The sequence below is a fragment of the Psammomys obesus genome, unplaced genomic scaffold (genome assembly GCF_907164565.1).
Source record: "Psammomys obesus unplaced genomic scaffold, mPsaObe1.curated_primary_1811, whole genome shotgun sequence".
Lineage (NCBI taxonomy): Eukaryota > Metazoa > Chordata > Mammalia > Rodentia > Muridae > Psammomys > Psammomys obesus.
Window position 1 is genome coordinate 13,120,474 of NW_026585689.1, and position 17,728 is coordinate 13,138,201.

The window sequence follows — 17,728 nt, forward strand, 5'->3', positions numbered from 1 at the left end:
CACATTGTGTTTGTCACTCTGTTGCCCATCTTCCCATGATCCTGTTGGAGAGCTGTAACTTCACTGAATGCCCCCATGCAGTGACATTTCACACTCATATGGTGAGCTGGCTAGTTGTCTCGTCATCTTGACACAAGCTGGAATCATCTGGGAGAAGAGAACCACAACTGAGAAAATACCACGTTAAGATTGGCCTGTAGGCAAGCCTCTTCATTAATAATTGATGTGGGGAAGCCCAGCCCATTGTGAGTGATGCTACCCTGGGCAAGTGGTATTGGCATGTATAAGAAACCAAACTGAGTAAGCCATGAGGCGCAAGCCAGTAAGCAATGTTCCTCCATCATCTCTGCTCCAGCTCCCGCCTCCAGGTTCTTGCTTGAGTTCCTGCCTGAATTGCCTTAATGTGGACTGAGAGCTGTAAGATGAAGTAAATCCTTTCCTCCCCAAGTTGCTTTTGGCCATATTTTATCACAGCAATGGACGCCCAGCTAAGACATACAGGGAATATTACCAGCCAGAATTTCTACTCTCTGTATGTAGGTAGCAGGCTTTTAGGAGCATGTATGGCCAAATTTAACGGTGACAGGCAAATGTTTGGCACATTATCCAGTACAGTAATGTTTCATTTAGAGGTTGCTTTCCATATTTAAACTTAAGTTGAATTATTTTTTGTTATGAAGGGAATAAACCATCATCTCAAAATGAGATTATTTACTTGAAAATATAGTAATATGATTTTTCTGCTCTGCAGGGAGTTCTGTGTGTTTGAGGAGAGGAAATTATTCCTCTCTGGATTAAATGAAGCCATGAGATAAAAGAGAAGGTCTTGCAGTGTGTGATTAAGATTAAATTAATCATCTTTCTCTCATTAAGCATATTATTTTACAGTCATTACATATATTCAAATTATATTGCATTGGATTAAGAGGATTAGCGCCGAACCTAGCTTCTTTGTCTGCTGAGGACAGCAGCTGAGAGTTTATTGCTCAGGGAGTCAAGCATCCTACTAAGAACCTTCCCTGGAAAGGGGAAAAACGAAAACAACAGAAGCCTTGTTTTCCTTGCATTGCCAAAGAGGCAGACGTACACATGCCTATGAGTGATGCCGTTCTGTTTAATCTAAGGGGGAAAAGGACATCACTGAAGGCAATGACTGCTTTTTTTTCTCCTGAGTTCATATTTATGATGTGATATTTGTTTTTGTTTTGTTTTGTTTTTGAAAGACACGTGGACAGGGAATTTCAGCAGCTGCATTCCTTTCTTCTGGAAGACATGGTCCCAGCTGTTTGGTGGGTCTCCTTCACCTGCACCTGGATCACAATGATGCCAGATGCTTCTGCAGTCAAGAGGTCCCACCAGCAATGCCTTTCTTCACCGAAACAAGCCCGGTAAGACACTGAAACACAAATCAGTTACTTCCTAATTTCTCTCAACAGCTGCCTCAGACCCTCTGCTAATCTAGAAACCTATCATTAAGAGAAGCCCATCTTTGTACCTGTGTCTGGAATAGCACAACTCATCAGAAAGAAAAAAAAAATCATCTCTGGAGAATATCCAAAGACATGATATCATCCATCTTTGGCATTGTTTGTTTAGTTATTTTTATTTGGGGAGCAAATAGTGAAATGTTTCACATATGGACCATCTTTCAGGGAGCATGTTTCTTCGATGACGAATGCATTTATTATTAGTAATGATACTTGTCTACAGTTTCTTCAAGTTCTGAATTAATAGTTTAAGAAACAACTTCTTTCCATGTCAGTTTTGTGTGTGGTGGGGAGGGGGGTTGTATTGTAAAGAGATAGTGTTAAAAAAGCATTACGGCCATTTGTTATCTGTGGAAAATAGTGTCCCTATATTTAAAATACCTTTCCAAAGGTCAGCCCATCGTCATTGCTATTTTTCCATCAATAACATGGGATGCCTGGATATATGCAGGGGAAATCAGTGTGTTACAACAGCCAGGGCATTGCAACATGCCTGGGGCTCTCCAGGTTTCACGCAGAGTTCTCTGAGGCCGTTTCCCAGCCTTGCAAATGGGACAAATTAGACACTCTTCTCCCCAAAGAATGTCCTTGCCAAATTCTTCCTTTGCTATAAGATCTCTCAAAAGACTTAGTCTGTGAAGTAACAGATGTTGGACAGATTGCCCTGAATGTCTTGCATATTCCATATTCGTGAAACTCTGAAAGATCAGGAGAAAGAACAAATACATTTGATCAATACCTTCAAAACGGGCAAGTTTAAAGAAGATCGGAACTACAGTCCCGATTCCTGTCCTGCTTTGTACTTTTAAAATAGATATTAATTGAAATACAATGTCATCATTTTCCTCCTCCCATTTCCTCCCTCCAGCTCTTCCAATGTTCCACACACTCTCAAGCTGATAGCCTTTTCTTATTTGACTGTTACTGCTGCACAAACATGCATACACATGTGTGTATACATATGTGTATGTGGAGACATATAAATGAAACCATTGTGAGTCCATTCTTTGTTGTCTGTGTATATGCGGTTTCAGGGCTGATCTATCTGCATTGACAACCACTGAGGGAGCTCCTCCCTGGGGGAGGCTAATTCCCCAGCAGTCGTTAGTTGCTTTTTTGCTCTTTGTCTAGGAGTGGGACCGTAGGAACTCTTCCACAGTCCTCATTAGTATGATCATTGCCATTGTTCCAGTCTTGTTTATGTCACCGTTTGCTAGGAGAGACTGAGTCACAGCAGACTTCCATGCATTTGGCTCTTAAACCTTTCCACCTATGAACCATGACAATGGCCATCATGGCAAGATATGGGTAAGGGTGCAATTAAGTGCCATTCACATGTTGGTGCCAACCAATAGCCGACTGAACTTAAAGGCCCATTCAACAGGAGAGAAATCATACCTGGTACTGGAGACCTAGCCAACAAACCTGAGATGACACAAGGTCTTACTGAGTATAGCTCTTTTGGGGGTCCTCTTCAAAGAAATTAAGCATGTGAATGATTGGTGAGTGTAAGGTTATGCCAGACTATATGTGGTTTTCGGTTTTGTTTGTTTCAGATAGCTTCCAAAATTCATGTAGTTTATTTCATAATAAATGTTAAATATCGTCTATCATGTAAAGCAATAGATTTTTTTTTCTGGATGTTCCATAACTGCTTAAAGAAAAAAAACACATTATAATAAGAATTATAAAGAGAGATATTTCTTCATACTCATCCACATCCATGGCACAGTATGGAGAAAAAAACATCATACAACTAATATCATCATTTGGTCCCATCAATAGAAGGGGGTCATCTGTTCCCTTAGAAGAGTGCATACATGATCAGTCAAGATCTTATCAACAATCCTGGCTCAACAGTTACCTCTGAACTACTGGCAATTAATGGATTCTAGAGAGAAGGAATCACTGTATTTGGTTCAGTACCCTCTTCCCAGCATCCAACACATAGCTCCAAACATGTGATCACAGTGACTGCCTGGTTAATCTCAGTGGGTGACAAAACAAAACAAATGAGAGAGAAATTTGTTTGTATGGTGGGGAGTGAACAATGGTGGCAGGGAGGCGGGCGATAAAAGCAATCAGTAGGCAAGGTTTGCGTGTATGAAGCTGTCAATAACAGTAATATTTTTAAAAGCTATACTCACCCCTATCCGTACCACCCATTCCATGTTTTTTATTAAGTCAACAGGAAGCAAAAAATCTTTCTGGGAAGGAGGAAACTTTTCCCTTAGGTTACATGTTTTTCTTTATTTCCTTTTAAAAGAAAAAATTAAAGGTTGTGTAGGTCAGGTTTCCTCTAGAGGAAACCCTGGGGTATCTGCTGTCTGAAGCTCAGATGCTTATTTTCCATGTCTCTGTGTAATAACTCAAGAACCCTCCAGGCCACAAGCCAGAATGTGATTCATTAAAATTCCTATCAGCTGCTTTTGTGCTGCAGTGAACAATCCCCTAGGTCATGGAAACCACCACCCTGGTTCAAAGCACCCACCCAGGATGAAACAGAGGCACTTTCCCTGAATGAACACAGACATCCAAGAGCCAGCTTTTACACTGCTTGCTCTCAGTGCTCCCTCACATAAATTTTAAAGCGTTTGACAAAAAAAAAAAAAAAATAAAAATAAAAAAGACTATGGAGCCTTGCTCCATCCAGAGAAGTAGGGCCAAGCTTCTCCATACTTATGTTGTAAATAAATATTGATAATGTACCCCTTAATAATGCAGGAAAAACCAGCAAAGTGTAGGTGAAATGAAGACATAATCTTTGTTTGAAAGTCGCGCATGTTAGACGCACTGCTTTCTGCTTGTATCAACTCTTCTCAGTCCAGCTTTCATGCAGTCCAGCCTATGTATATTATATTAATAGAGCTATTTAGTTTCAATAAGATTGTAAGCTTGCTTTCCATCCAAAGATATCCTTTTCTTGGGCTAAAATTTTTTAAATCTTTTATTCTAATATTCTACTTGCTTTTAAGAAAGATGGTGGGGAAGAACACAGATAAGAAAATGTTTGTCAAGTGAAAATGTCTTTTTCTGCCTGGAAAAGACATCTGGTTCTATTGCAATGACGCTGTCCTCGGGCTGTTTAAGCCTATTATAGCTTTCCGGCAGAATTCAGTAATTACTAAACCATCCCACATTGGCCCTGTCAACATCTTACGACAATGTCCTTATTTGTTTGTTTATTTTATTCATTTATGCATACTTTATGTAACTTACTTAATTATACGTTTTACAAGCTAACCTTTCTATTTTATAGCAGGCTTATAAATCTTCTGGAAACTAAGCAATTGGCTCTTATTAACTGTTCAGAGCACTCTAGAACAAACCTGTATAGTAATCTACAAATTACTCTGAAGGCCACAATCAGGGTGCATACCTTCAGCGTTCTAACCCAAGCCCAGCACTGGTGTGAAAAGTTACCCAATATGGTTGTGGAAACATTAGCACAAGTAGCGGATTTCTGATCTTTTTCCAACAAGACAGGAACTCCAAGTCTCATATTAAATTTTGTAACTTCTAGTACCGTGTGAGCTCCAAATAATTTCTACAGACCAACTCTAAAATTGCTTCAGTTTCCCAACTCTGCCAAGAAGTCTGAACCCTGAGCTCTGAGCTCGTGACCTGGCAGAGACCCGGATGAGATGCAGTGGCTCTTGTGAAGCACACTTTCTGGCTGTCTCGTGCATGGAAATGTTCACCTGTACAGGTGTTCCCTTTGAAGGAAAAGGGTACTGAGTGCATCAACCATGCATTCCGGATGGAGTTCTTGTGTCTAGGAGCTGTTCAGGCAAGGCCACAGGACTCTCCTCATCCTCCCTAAGGCTACCCACAGCATCAGGGACCTGGAAAGGAACATTGGTTGCCCAACTAGGAAGGTTTTCTTAGTGTTGAAAAGCAGGGCAAGTTATTTCCCTGCTACTTTACGATAGTGTGAATTTTTACCTATATAGCATAACAGAACTTTTTGATAGATTTTACATTTTTTTAAATAAAAAATAATGTAATTCATAGCACTGTGTGGGTTTCAATCTGAGCTTCTGTGTTCACTTGTGATAGAACTTGAGTAAGAAAATGTTCTTCCTGAGTGAGATCAGTACATCACTCAACCCTTATCAGAGAAGCTCCTTCCTGCAGTAGACAACAGAGAGGCACAATTGCACAGTGCGCAGAGAGGGAGAGACTGGAGCACTTGTTCCTGAGTGAGGTGTCTTAATCAAGCCGCTCCCCTCAAGGCTCAGGGATTTATGAAGAGGGGGCAGAAAAAAAAAAAGTCACTAGCCCGAGGTGTGAACAACTCCAAGGAAATGGGACTGGTGTACATACGAAATCATAGAAACCGTAACAGCACATACAAGGCTGGTCTCAGGCTGGAGAAGAAGTGGACACAAAGTCCCACCCCCTAATCAAGAAGCTATTTGCAATTGATACCTTCTGGGAAAGACAAAAGTTAATTTTCTCCAGCGGATTGTCACCGTTACATCAACCACACGCCAGCACCGGCTAGTACTCAGGAGTACTTGTCCAACACAAAATGGCTCCGAGTTTGTTTGGTTGCCTTTGTCATTGTGATTGTTACGGTTTGATGATTGGGGGGTCTTTACCGGTTGCTTTGTTCATTTTTTGTTTTTGGAAGTTTTTTTTGAGTTAATGGGTGGGGAGTGAGGAAGATCTGGAGGGGCTTGGAGAGAGAACAGAATATAGTCAAAATATGTTGTATGAAAATTTAAATAATAATGATGATAAGGAAAAGTCATCATGATAATAGGACATGCTCAAAGAATGACAAGAACAGTTGACTTCTAGAATGACTCAAGAAGATGGATTGGATGTAAGGGTTTCCAAGTTCATTTTTTTCCCCAAAGATAATGAGAGACAATTTGCTCTGTTGCTAAATATGAGTGACCATGGTCTGAAAACACAAATTCAGGTTACCCCATGTACCATATTCCAATGTAGTTTGTGAGGTTTTCTTGTTGTTGTTTTGTTTTGGGTTTTTTAAATAGAATTTTAAATACAGCTATTACACATATTATAAATAAATAATATCTAATTGCATATAATTCTAAATATATATGTCAGAAGTTTTCAAAGCAAACATCTGTATTCATGAGGCTTCATGTATCTTTAAGGGCACATGGAAGCTATCTGAGGGGCATGTCGTCTTGTGCAACCTCTGAACAGTTTCAGGATTCCATTCTTTATGACCTCCTTATGAAAGTAGATTAATCCCGAAACTCATCACAGTCTCCTTCATCACCCCCCATTGTCCCATAAGACTCTGTCTCATACTCTCTCATGCGACAGAACACAGGCAGCTCCCTCTCTCCTAATCTTGCGGTGTGCTTTCCTGGCAAACGGGGCTCCCTGAGTACAAAGGGACATTTATAAATACTTGATGTAGTGAATGACTCTACTCCAAGTAATGCATCCTTTCACACTGGCTGGCTTCCCACCTTCTTTCAACAAAACTGAATGAAGGACCCGGCTAATTTGTTAGGTTATAAATCACCAAAAGTGATTGTGGGTAATTGGTCACACGGTGTGGCTTTTAAAATATAAGTCAGAAGAAATGTAGATAATTCGGGGGCATTTTTCGAACAATACAAAAAATGTTTCTTGAAAGTCAATGTATGTACACATACATAAACAAAATTCAGTATTTTCATCTAAAGAGTAAAAAAACAACAAAAAAAATTAGTTTATGCAAAACCAAGTTTTCCCTTTCTTCCTTCCATCCTTTCTTTTTTAATTTATTTTTTATTAATTACAATTTATTCATTTTGTATCCTAGCTGTAGCTAGCCCCATCCCTTATCCCGTCCAAATCCCACCCTTCCTCCCTCTTCTCCTCCCATGACCCTCCCCCAGTCCACTGATAGAGGAGGTCTCATCCTGATGAGACCCTAGCCTATCAGGTCTCATCAGGACTGGCTGCATTGTCTTCCTCTGTGGCCTAGGAAGGCTACTCCCCCCTCAGGGGGTGTGATCAAAGAGCCAGCCACTGAGTTCATGTCAGAGACAGCCCCTCTTCCCCATACTAGGGAACCCACTTGGAGACTGAGCTGCCATGGGTAAACAATGCTAAAATCTGTACACCTAAAGAAACTAAGCAAGAAGGAGTTTCCTCATTCAGAAAGGCAAATGGGATAGACATTGGAAGAAGGAGAAAACAGGGAACAGGACAGGAGTCTACCACGGAGGGCTTCTGAAAGACTCTACCCAGCAGGGTATTAAAACAGATGCTGAGACTCAGCCAGACTTTGGGCAGAGTGCAGGGAATCTTACAGAAGAAGAGGGAGATAGAAAGACCTGGAGGGAACAGGAGCTCCACAAGACGACCAACAGAACCAAAAAATCTGGTCCCAGTGGTCTTTTCTGAGACTGGTACTACAACCAAGGACCATGCATGGAGATAACCTAAATCCCCTGCACAGATGTATCCCTCCCTTCCTTCCTTCCTTCCTTCCTTCCTTCCTTCCTTCCTTCCTTCCTTTCCTTCTTTCCTTCTGTCTGTCATTTTTTGTTTGTTTATTTATCAAGACAGGGTTTCTCTGTGCATCCCTGGTTTTCTAGAACTCATTCTGTAGACCAGGCTAGCCTCGAACTCATTGATCCACCTGCCTCTGCCTCCTGAGTGCAGATATTAAAGACGTGCACCACCACTGCCCAGCTCCATTTCTTAGAACATAAAATAACTGGAAAAAATATACTCCCCAAATATACCACCATTTAATTAACAAATTCATTTTCACTAAGGTTTTATTCTTTTTTTTTTTTTTATTTTTCTTTTTAGTTACATTTTGTTAACTCTGTGTCCCAGCTGTATCCCGCTCCCTCATTCCCTCCCCAACCCCACACTCCCTCCCTGGTCTCCTCCCTGCCCCTTTCCAAGTCCCCTGATAGGGGAGGACCTCCTCCCCTTTCATCTGACCCTGTTTTATCAGGTATCTTCAGGGCTGGCTGCAAAGTCCTCCTCTGTGGCCTAACAGACTGCTCCTCCCCTGGGGTGGGGGTCAAACAGCCTGCCCTTGAGATCCTATTAGAAATAGTCCGTGTTCCCCTTACTTTGGAAAACTACTTGGTTACTGAGCTACCACAGGCCACATCCGAGCAGAAGTTCTAGGTTATATCCATAGATGGTCCTTGGTTGAGTGTCAGTCTCAGAAAAGACCCTGTGCCCAGATATATTTGGTCCTTGTGGAGCTCCTATCCTTTCCATATCATACTAACTTCCCTTCTTTCATATGATTCCCTGCACTCTGCCGAGGGTTTGGTTATGAGTCTTAGTGTCTGCTTTGAAACACTGCTAGGTAGAGTCTTTCAGATGCCTTTTGTGATAGACTCCTGTCATAAGTTCAATGCACATCCCATTTGTCTTTCTAAATGAGGATTAATCACCTTCGCCTGTGTCCACTTTCTTGATTATCTTCTTTAGGTGTGTAGATTTCATTATGTTTATCATGTCTTGTAGGTCTATATAAGCGAGTATATACCAAGTTTGTCTTTCTCCTTCTGGGATACTTCACTCAGAATGATCTTTTCTAGATCCCACCACTTGCCTGCAAATTTCATGATTTCTTCCTTTTTGATTGCTGAGTAGTATTCCATTGTGTAAAAATACCACAGTTTCTGTATCCATTCCTCCGTTGATGGACATCTGGGTTGTTTCCAAGTTCTGGCTATTACAAATAAAGCTGCTATGAACATGGTTGAACAAATGTCCTTGTTGTGTACTTGAGCAAATTTTGGGTATATACCTAGGAGTGGTATAGCTGGGTCTTGAGGTAGCACTACTCCTAGTTGTCTGAGAAAGCGCCAGATTGACTTCCAGAGTGGTTGAACCAGTTTACATTCCCACCAGCAATGGAGGAGGGTTCCCTTTTCTCCACAACCTCTCCAGCATGTGCTATCACTTGAGTTTTTCATCTTGGCCATTCTGATGGGTGTAAGGTGATATCTCAGGGTCGTTTTGATTTGCATTTCCCTAATGGCTAATGAGGTTGAGCATTTCTTTAAGTGTTTCTCTGCCATTCGACGTTCCTCTTTCGAGAATTCTCTGTTTAGCTCTGTTCCCCATTTTTTAAGTAGATTACTTGGTTTGTTGCTTTTCTGCTTCTTTAGTTCTTTATATATACTTGATATTAGCCCTCTGTCAGATAAAGGGTTGGTGAAGATTCTTTCCCAATCTGTAGGCTGTCAATTTGTTTTGATGACAGTGTCTTTTGCTTTACAGAAGCTTTTCAGTTTCATGAGGTCCCATTTATTGATTGTTGCTCTTAGAGCCTGTGCTGTTGGTGTTCTGTTCAGGAAGTTGTCTCCTGTGCCAATGAATTCTAGGCTGTTTCCCACTTTTTTTTCCAGCTGATTTAGAGTATCTGGTTTTATGTTGAGGTCCTTGATCCACTTGGACTTTAGTTTTGTGCAGGGTGATAGATATGGATCTATTTTCATTTTTCTGCATGGAGACATCCAGTTGGTCCAGCACCATTTGTTGAAGATGCTGTCTTTTTTCCATTGAATGGATTTGGCTTCTTTGTCAAATATTGAGAATTCATAGGTGTGTGGGTTTATTTCTGGGTCTTCTATGCGATTCCATTGATCCTCCTTTCTGTTTCTATGCCAATACCATGCAGTTTTTATTACTGTTGCCCTGTAGTACAGCTTGAGATCGGGAATGGAGATAGCTCCAGATGATCTGTTGTTGTACAGGATCATTTTGGAGATTCTGGGTTTTTTGTTTCTCCATATGAAGCTGAGAATCTTTTTTTCAAGGTCTGTAAAGAATTGAGTTGGTATTTTGATGGGAATTGCATTGAATCTGTAGATTGCTTTTGGCAGGATGGCCATTTTCACAATGTTAATCCTACCAATCCATGAGCACGGGAGATCTTTCCATCTTCTGAGATCTTCTTCAATTTCTTTCTTCAAAGACTTGAAGTTTTTCTCAAAGTTTTTCACAATGTTAATCCTACCAATCCATGAGCACGGGAGATCTTTCCATCTTCTGAGATCTTCTTCAATTTCTTTCTTCAAAGACTTGAAGTTTTTCTCAAATAGGTCTTTCACTTGCTTGGTTAGAGTCACACCAAGGTACTTTATGTTGTTAGTGGCTATTGTGAAGGGTGTTGTTTCCCTAATTTCTTTCTCAGCCTTTTTGTCTTTGGTATACAAGAGGGCCTCTGATTTTTTTGAGTTGATTTTGTATCCTGCCACTTTGCTGAAGGTGTTTATCAGCTGAAGAAGTTCTCTGGTTGAATCTTTGGGGTCGCTCATGTATACTATCATATCATCTGCAAATAGTGACACTTTGACCTCTTCCTTTCCGATTTGTATCCCCTTGATCTCCTTTAGTTGTCTTATTGCTCTGGCTAGGACTTCAAGTACAATGTTAAAGAGATATGGAGAGAGTGGGCAGCCTTGTCTTGTCCCTGATTTCAGTGGGATTGATTTAAGTTTCTCTCCATTGAGTTTGATGTTGGCTATAGGCTTGCTGTATATTGCCTTTACTATCTTTAGGTATGTGCCTTGTATCCCTGATCTCTCCAAGACTTTAAACATAAATGGGTGCTGGACTTTGTCAAATGCTTTTTCAGCATCTAAGGAGATGATCATGTGGTTTTTCTCCTTCATTTTGTTTATGTGGTGGATTACATTGATGGATTTCCGTATGTTGAACCACCCTTGCATTCCTGGGATGAAGCCTACTTGGTCATGGTGGATGATATCTTTGATGTGTTCTTGGATTCGGTTTGCAAGTATTTTATTGAGTATTTTTGCATCAATGTTCATAAGAGAGATAGGTCTGAAGTTCTCTTTTTTTGTTGGATCTTTGTGTGGTTTAGGTATCAAAGTGACTGTGGCTTCATAGAATGAGTTTGGTAGTGTTCCTTCTGTTTCTATTTTATGGAATAGTTTGAGGAGAATTGGTGTTAGTACTTCTTTGAAGGTCTTGTAGAATTCTGCGCTGAAGCCATCTGGTCCAGGGCTTTTTTTGGAGGGGAGACTGTTAATGACTGCTTCAATTTCCTTGGGAGATATAGGACTATTCAGTCTTTCTACCTGATCTTGACTTAATTTTGGTAGATGGAATCTGTCAAGAAAGTTATCCATTTCATTTAGATTTTCAAATTTTGTGCCATATAGGCTTTTGTAGTATGACCTAATAATCGTTTGGATTTCCTCAGTGTCTGTAGTTATGTCCCCATTTTCCTTTCTGATTTTGCTGATTTGTATGGTTTCTCTCTGCTTTTTAGTTAGTTTGGCTAAGGGTTTGTCTATCTTGTTGATTTTCTCAAAGAACCAGCTTTTTGTTTCATTGATTCTTTGGATAATTTTATTTGTTTCTAATTGATTGATTTCTGCCCTTAGTTTGATTATTTCCAGCCGTCTGCTCCTCTTGGGTGTATCTGCTTCTTTTTTTTCTAGGTTTTCAGTTGGGCCATTAAGTTGTTTGTATGTGATGTTACAGATTTCTTCTTGTAGGCACTTAGTGCTATAAATTTTCCTCTGAGCACTGCTTTCAATGTGTCCCATAAATTTGGGTATGTTGTGCCTTCATTTTCATTGAATTCTAGAAAGTCTTTAATTTCTTTCTTTATTTCTTCCTTGACCCAGCTGTCATTGAGTAGTAAGTTGTTCAGTTTCCATGTGCATGTCGGCTTTTTGTTGTTTCTGTTGTTGTTGATGTCCAGCTTTAGTCCATGGTGGTCAGATAGTATACAAGGGATTATTTCAATCCTTTTGTATCTGTTGAGGCTTGCTTTGTGACCAACTATATGGTCTATTTTGGAGAAGGTTCCATGCGGTGCTGAAAAGAAGGTGTACTCTTTTGAGTTTGGGTGAAAAGATCTGTAGACATCTATTAGGTCCATTTGATTTAGGGATTCTGTGAGTGCTTTCATTTCCCTATTTGGTGTCTGTCTGGTTGATCTGTCCCTTGATGAGAGTGGGGTGTTGAAGTCTCCCACTATTAAGGTATTAGGATCAATGTATGATTTAAGCTTTAATATTGTTTCATTTACGAATGTAGGTGCTCTTGTATTTGGGGCATAGATATTCAAAATTGTGATGTCCTCTTGTTGGATTTTTCCTTTGATGAGAATATAGTGGCCCTTCTTATCTTTTTTGATTAACTTGGGTTGAAAGTCTATTTTATTAGATATTAGGATGGCTACTCCAGCTTGTTTTCTGGAACCATTTGCTTGAAAAACATTTTTCCAGCCCTTTACTCTGAGGTAGTGTTTATCTTTGTTGCATAGGTGTGTTTCTTGGATGCAACAGAATGTTGGGTCCTGTTTCCGTAACCATTCTGTTAGCCTGTGTCTTTTTATTGGTGAGTTGAGTCCATTAATATTGATAGATAATATTGACCAATGCATGTTAGTTCCTTGTGTAATGGAGTCGATGATCTTACCTTGTTTCATTGCTTGTTTTCTTTTCATTTTTGTTGGGACATTATCTGTATGCCCTGTTTTCTTGGGTGAATTCGTTTTCGTTGGATTGGAGTTTTCCTTCTAGTATCTTCTGTAGGGTTGGTTTGCTGTATAGATATTGTGTAAATTTAGTTTTGTCATGGAATATTTTGTTTTCTCCATCTATGTTGATTGAAAGCTTTGCAGGGTATAGAAGTCTGGGTTGACATTTGTGATCTCTTAGAGTCTCCATGATGCTTGCCCAGGCCCTCTGGCTTTCATAGTTTCTGATGAGAAGTCTGGTGTGATTCTGATAGGTCTACCTTCATATGTTACTTGGCCTTTTTCCCTTGCTGCTTTTAATATCTTTTCTTTGTTCTGTAGATTTAGTGTTTTGACTATGATGTGACGTGATGTGTTTCTTTTCTGGTCTAGTCTATTTGGTGTTCTGTAGGCCTCTTGTATATTTATGGACATCTCTTTCTTTAAGTTGGGAAAATTTTCTTCTATGATTTTTTTGAAAATATTTTCTGGGCCTTGGAGCCTGGAGTCTTCTTTTTCATCAATTCCTATTATTCTTAGATTTTGTCTTTTCATAGCATCCTTGATTTCTTGCATATTTTGTGATTGGAACTTTTCTGATTTTACTTTTTCTTTGAGAGAAGTATCAATTTCTGCAAGTGTGTCTTCAGCTCCAGAGATTCTCTCTTCCATCTCTTGTATTCTGTTGGTGATGCTTACTTTTGTGGTTCCTGATCTTTTCTCCAAGTTCTCCAGCTCAAGAGTTTTCTCACTTTGGGTTTTCTTTATTGATTCTAATTCTGTTTTCATGCCTTGCACCATTTCTTTTATGTGTTTGAATTTGGATTCCTGTCTCTCTACGATGGACTCTATTTCTTTGTTCATTTCCTTTTTGTATGCCACTAATTTCTTCTCTACTTGTGCCTCTATTTGTTTGGCTATGTTTGCCTGTGTTTCTTTAAGGGTTTTGTCTATTTCTTCTTTCTTTACCTCCAATTGACTGGCCATCTCTTTGAAAGATTTGTTCATTTCCTCCTTATGAGCCTCAAATAATTGAGCAAGCATGGCTTTAAGGTCATTTTCCTGTGCTTCTGATGAATTGGAATATCCATCGATTTTGGGGTTTGCTGGTGAAGTCATGATGTCCTGATTTATGTTGGAAATGTTCTTTCGCCTACCCCTGGCCATTGGCTTATCTGAGACCTTCCCTGTTTGTTTTTGGATTCAGCCGATCAGACTGGTACTGTCTCTCTCTCGAGTCTGGAGAATTCTTCAGGAAGTTGAGAGAGGTCCCGTGTCCTTAGCGTATGCTGAGGACTAGCTGTACCTGTGGGAGGAAAGTACGCAGGCGCAAACAGAGGCAAATGCAAGCGTGCGTGCGTGTGTGTGTATATGTGTGTGTGTGTGTAAGTGGGTGTGGGCGTGTGTCTCGAGGGACAGAGTGATGGCTAATGTTGAACCCTTGAGTGTGTGAGAGGGGCTCTGCAATGTATATGTCGCAGGCGCTAGTGATGATCGCAGCGCAATTTCTGGCATTAACTGCCTTAACTCCTCAATTAGACCCACAGAGCAGGAACTTCAATGTTCCAAGTGCCCCTCTGTTTCCCAAAGTGGGTATATGGGTGGGAGGGGGTTCGATGCCTGGCTTCTGTTTTAGAAGAAGCCAGGATCAGTGGAGCTGCAGATTCTCAAGGGTGCACTCACTTACAGGCAGGTCACTTGGCAGAGATCGGCGTATCTGGGCTGTCTGCTCTCTGGTTTGGCCCTGCTTCTTTGATGTGCTCCGCCAGTTCCGTGCTGCTGTCACTGCCAGGTTATGAGGTCTTGCTGCAGCTGGAGATTTCAGGGTGGTCACGTCAGTGGGAATCGGGGTAACCAGCCTTTCTGTTCTCTGGTTTGGCCCTGGTTAGTCTTAAACTGGAGGGCTGATGCGCCCCGCCAGCTCAGTGCTGCTCCGCCGCCAGGTTAGAAAGTCCCACTGTAACTAGAGACTGGGTTGCTAGTCCAGATGCTTTCTGGGAAGTCCTGGGGTCTCTTTACTGTGCTCTCCAAGCTTCGGAGGCCCAGCGCCTGGTGTGTCTAGCTTGTATGGCGTTTCTGTCTGGTTTTGGTGAGTATATAGCGTATTCTCTGTCACTGTGGTATTGGGCGGGCCGTACCGTCAGTGATCGCGATCCTGCGGAGCTAGTATGGCGTCTAGCAGACTTGGGCCCTGGGAGGATGGTGCAGCCGCCGCGCGAATCTGGGGCTCTGCTGGCCTTTGCCGATAAAGGGCTTGGGGCTCAGCCTCAGTGGCTGCAGGCCCCAGGCAGTTAGGTCTGCGCTGAGAAAGGCGAGTCCGCTGTGCCGAGGAGGAGGGAGGTCTGGGGGAGGGGAGTGCCGAGAGATCAAGGGATCGTTTCTCACCTTCCCCAAACAAGTCCCTGGGTGACCCGAGACCAAGGTTTTCACCTCTGGCGATGTTCCCTGTTGTTTAGAAAGTCTCTCCGTTGTTTCCCTGGCTTCAGAAGTTCTTCCACTCATCAACTCAGAACTTTTTCTCTTCCACAGCTTGGAAACTGTGTGTGCTAGTCGCCATCTTGGCTCCGCCCCCTCCTTATTCTTAAATTTAATACAAACCAACATTTTTATAAATTATTTTGTCCTTTTGGTAATGGTAATAAAATTGTAAAGGTAATATCATTGTATATACATATTTTCTTCCCCAAAATACTTACATAATGGGTAATAAAATCCCTCAAGTTGCTTTGGTCACGGTGTTTCATCACAGCGATAGTAACCCTAACTTAGACATATGTGTATTTTTTTCTTGGGGTTACAGCATGCGGGAAACCAAAATGAGGAAAGATGACAGCACTAAAGTTTGGCCCCCGAAACGTGACCAACTTTTGCACATAGAGGACCATGATTTCTCCACGAGGCCTGGATTTGGAGGTAAGTGTAACATCAAAAACTCTGCCTACCTAGTGTGGTAACTCACACCTTTAATGCCAACCCTCGGGAGGCAGAGTGCGGTGGATCTCTGAGTTTGAGGCCAGCCTAGTCTACAGAGCAAGTTTCAGGACAGCCAGGGCTCAACACAAAATGAAACAAAACAAAAAACAAACAAACATGCTAAAATCCTATTGCTCTCTCAACATGGGACTGGAAATTTGAAGCAATTAGAACCAAAGCATTAGTAAAAAGCCATCTGCTAAAATAAGTAAACAAATAAATACATTTAAATACCTGTATATTATCTTCTCTTGACTGGGAACATCTGACAATGCATTCATTTTATACTGACCTTCAAACTTCTTTTTTTTTTTTCTATTATGCACACTCTTGCAAATAGAATGCATTCAATATTTAGAAGACAGATAAATTTGCAGTATAAACAACTTGCTGTTTCTAGCGTAAGCTTAATTGGATGACATAATTTATAGAGTCTTACTGTTATTCCTACACGCTAGAATGCCTGGCATTAATGGAAGAACAATCATAATATCTAATGCCATGACTTCCTGGGCCAGGTTTATTTTCCTCCTTTTTAAACCCTTTTAACAATTTAAAATTGAGTTTTAAGATCGGGCACTGTGTTAAGCCCTTTGATGCACTGCGCCATTTACCTTCAGTCACTACAAATAGGCAGCATTATGAACCTTCATATTCCGATGCAGAAACTCATGTTTAGAGAAGTTAGAAAGTTTCTTCAGATCAAGTAGTGAGCGGTGAAAGCAAACGGGGGATGATGGCGCAGAGCCCTAGGAGAGGGGTACTGTAGAGCATAGAATTCTTCCCTTGGAGTTCTGCCACATGATTTCATCATTGAGAGGCCTCCCTATTGGCAAGCCCCTGAGTTTCTTTTGTAAACCTCTGGGAACCTTTGGGTTGCTACTCTAAGGACCTGGCCTAAATTCTATTTCATAAGTGACTCGAACCATCTTGAGCATCAGAATGATAAGAAAGGCTCTTAACAGTCAGGGCCCTGGGTCCCTTCTGCAGTATTCTTGGTCCAGTAGGTCTAAGTGGGACTGAGAGTTTGCTTGTCTGCACAGTGGGCAGGCGCTCCCGACGCTGCGTGAAGCGGATGCCGCAGCTCTGAGAACACACCCCGAGAAGCACTGGGTTAGCATGCTGCCATCAGGTTTAAGTCTCGGTGAGCCTGTTGGCTTTTCTTTTCCGGAGTGTTTATCATTGTGGTTGGATTCCAATTCATGACTGCAAAAGCCTGGAAATTAATCAGATTTAAAGCTGTGCTTGTTTAGGGCTGAGCACTCAACAGCCATGTATTCTGAGCCATCTGAGTCTCTGAACTGACTGCTCCCCTCTGCCAAATAAGCTTCTGTGTCCAAGGCTGGTACACGTTTAGAAGGCGGTTCAACCAAAGGTGGTAGATTCCCCTCCTTCAGACTAATGGCCTCCCCAACGTCTTTTATCAGGAGAGAATTTCCTCCTGTGAAGCAGGCCTCTCATCCAGCCAAAGAACGTATTTGTAGAAGCCCCGACCAGGATGAAGCCAGCAATAGTTCCAGCATGGGCAGGAGAGGGAGTTTGAGGCTTCATGCCTGGCTGAAGAGTTGTTGGCAATTGATGTTTCCCCCAAGAGACAGCATCCTTTTTCCTTGAGGGCGTGCCTACTGGAAGGCTGTCCATCCTCACGCCAGCACCGCTAATTGGGCTTGAATTTTTTAAAAAGGAAAATAAAGAAGAGGACATAGGGAGTGCCTAGGGTTCTTGCTGAGAATGGAGCATTGGTGGGGATGTGATCAAAATACATAGTGTGTGTGTGTGTGTGTGTGTGTGTGTGTGTGTGTGTGTGTGTGTG

At 41.4% G+C, this 17,728-nt stretch overlaps 1 protein-coding gene across 1 annotated transcript in view; it reads left to right on the forward strand.

The window, feature by feature from the left end:
- Positions 1-1,272: 1,272 nt before the first annotated feature.
- The window catches only part of Gabrr3 (gamma-aminobutyric acid type A receptor subunit rho3), a 62,541-nt gene continuing 46,085 nt past the window's right edge, over positions 1,273-17,728 (forward strand). Inside the window, exons 1-2 of the mRNA XM_055594607.1 lie at positions 1,273-1,388; positions 15,743-15,855. Of these exons, the coding sequence (XP_055450582.1) occupies positions 1,273-1,388; positions 15,743-15,855 (229 nt within the window). The remainder of the gene's footprint in view (positions 1,389-15,742; positions 15,856-17,728) is intronic.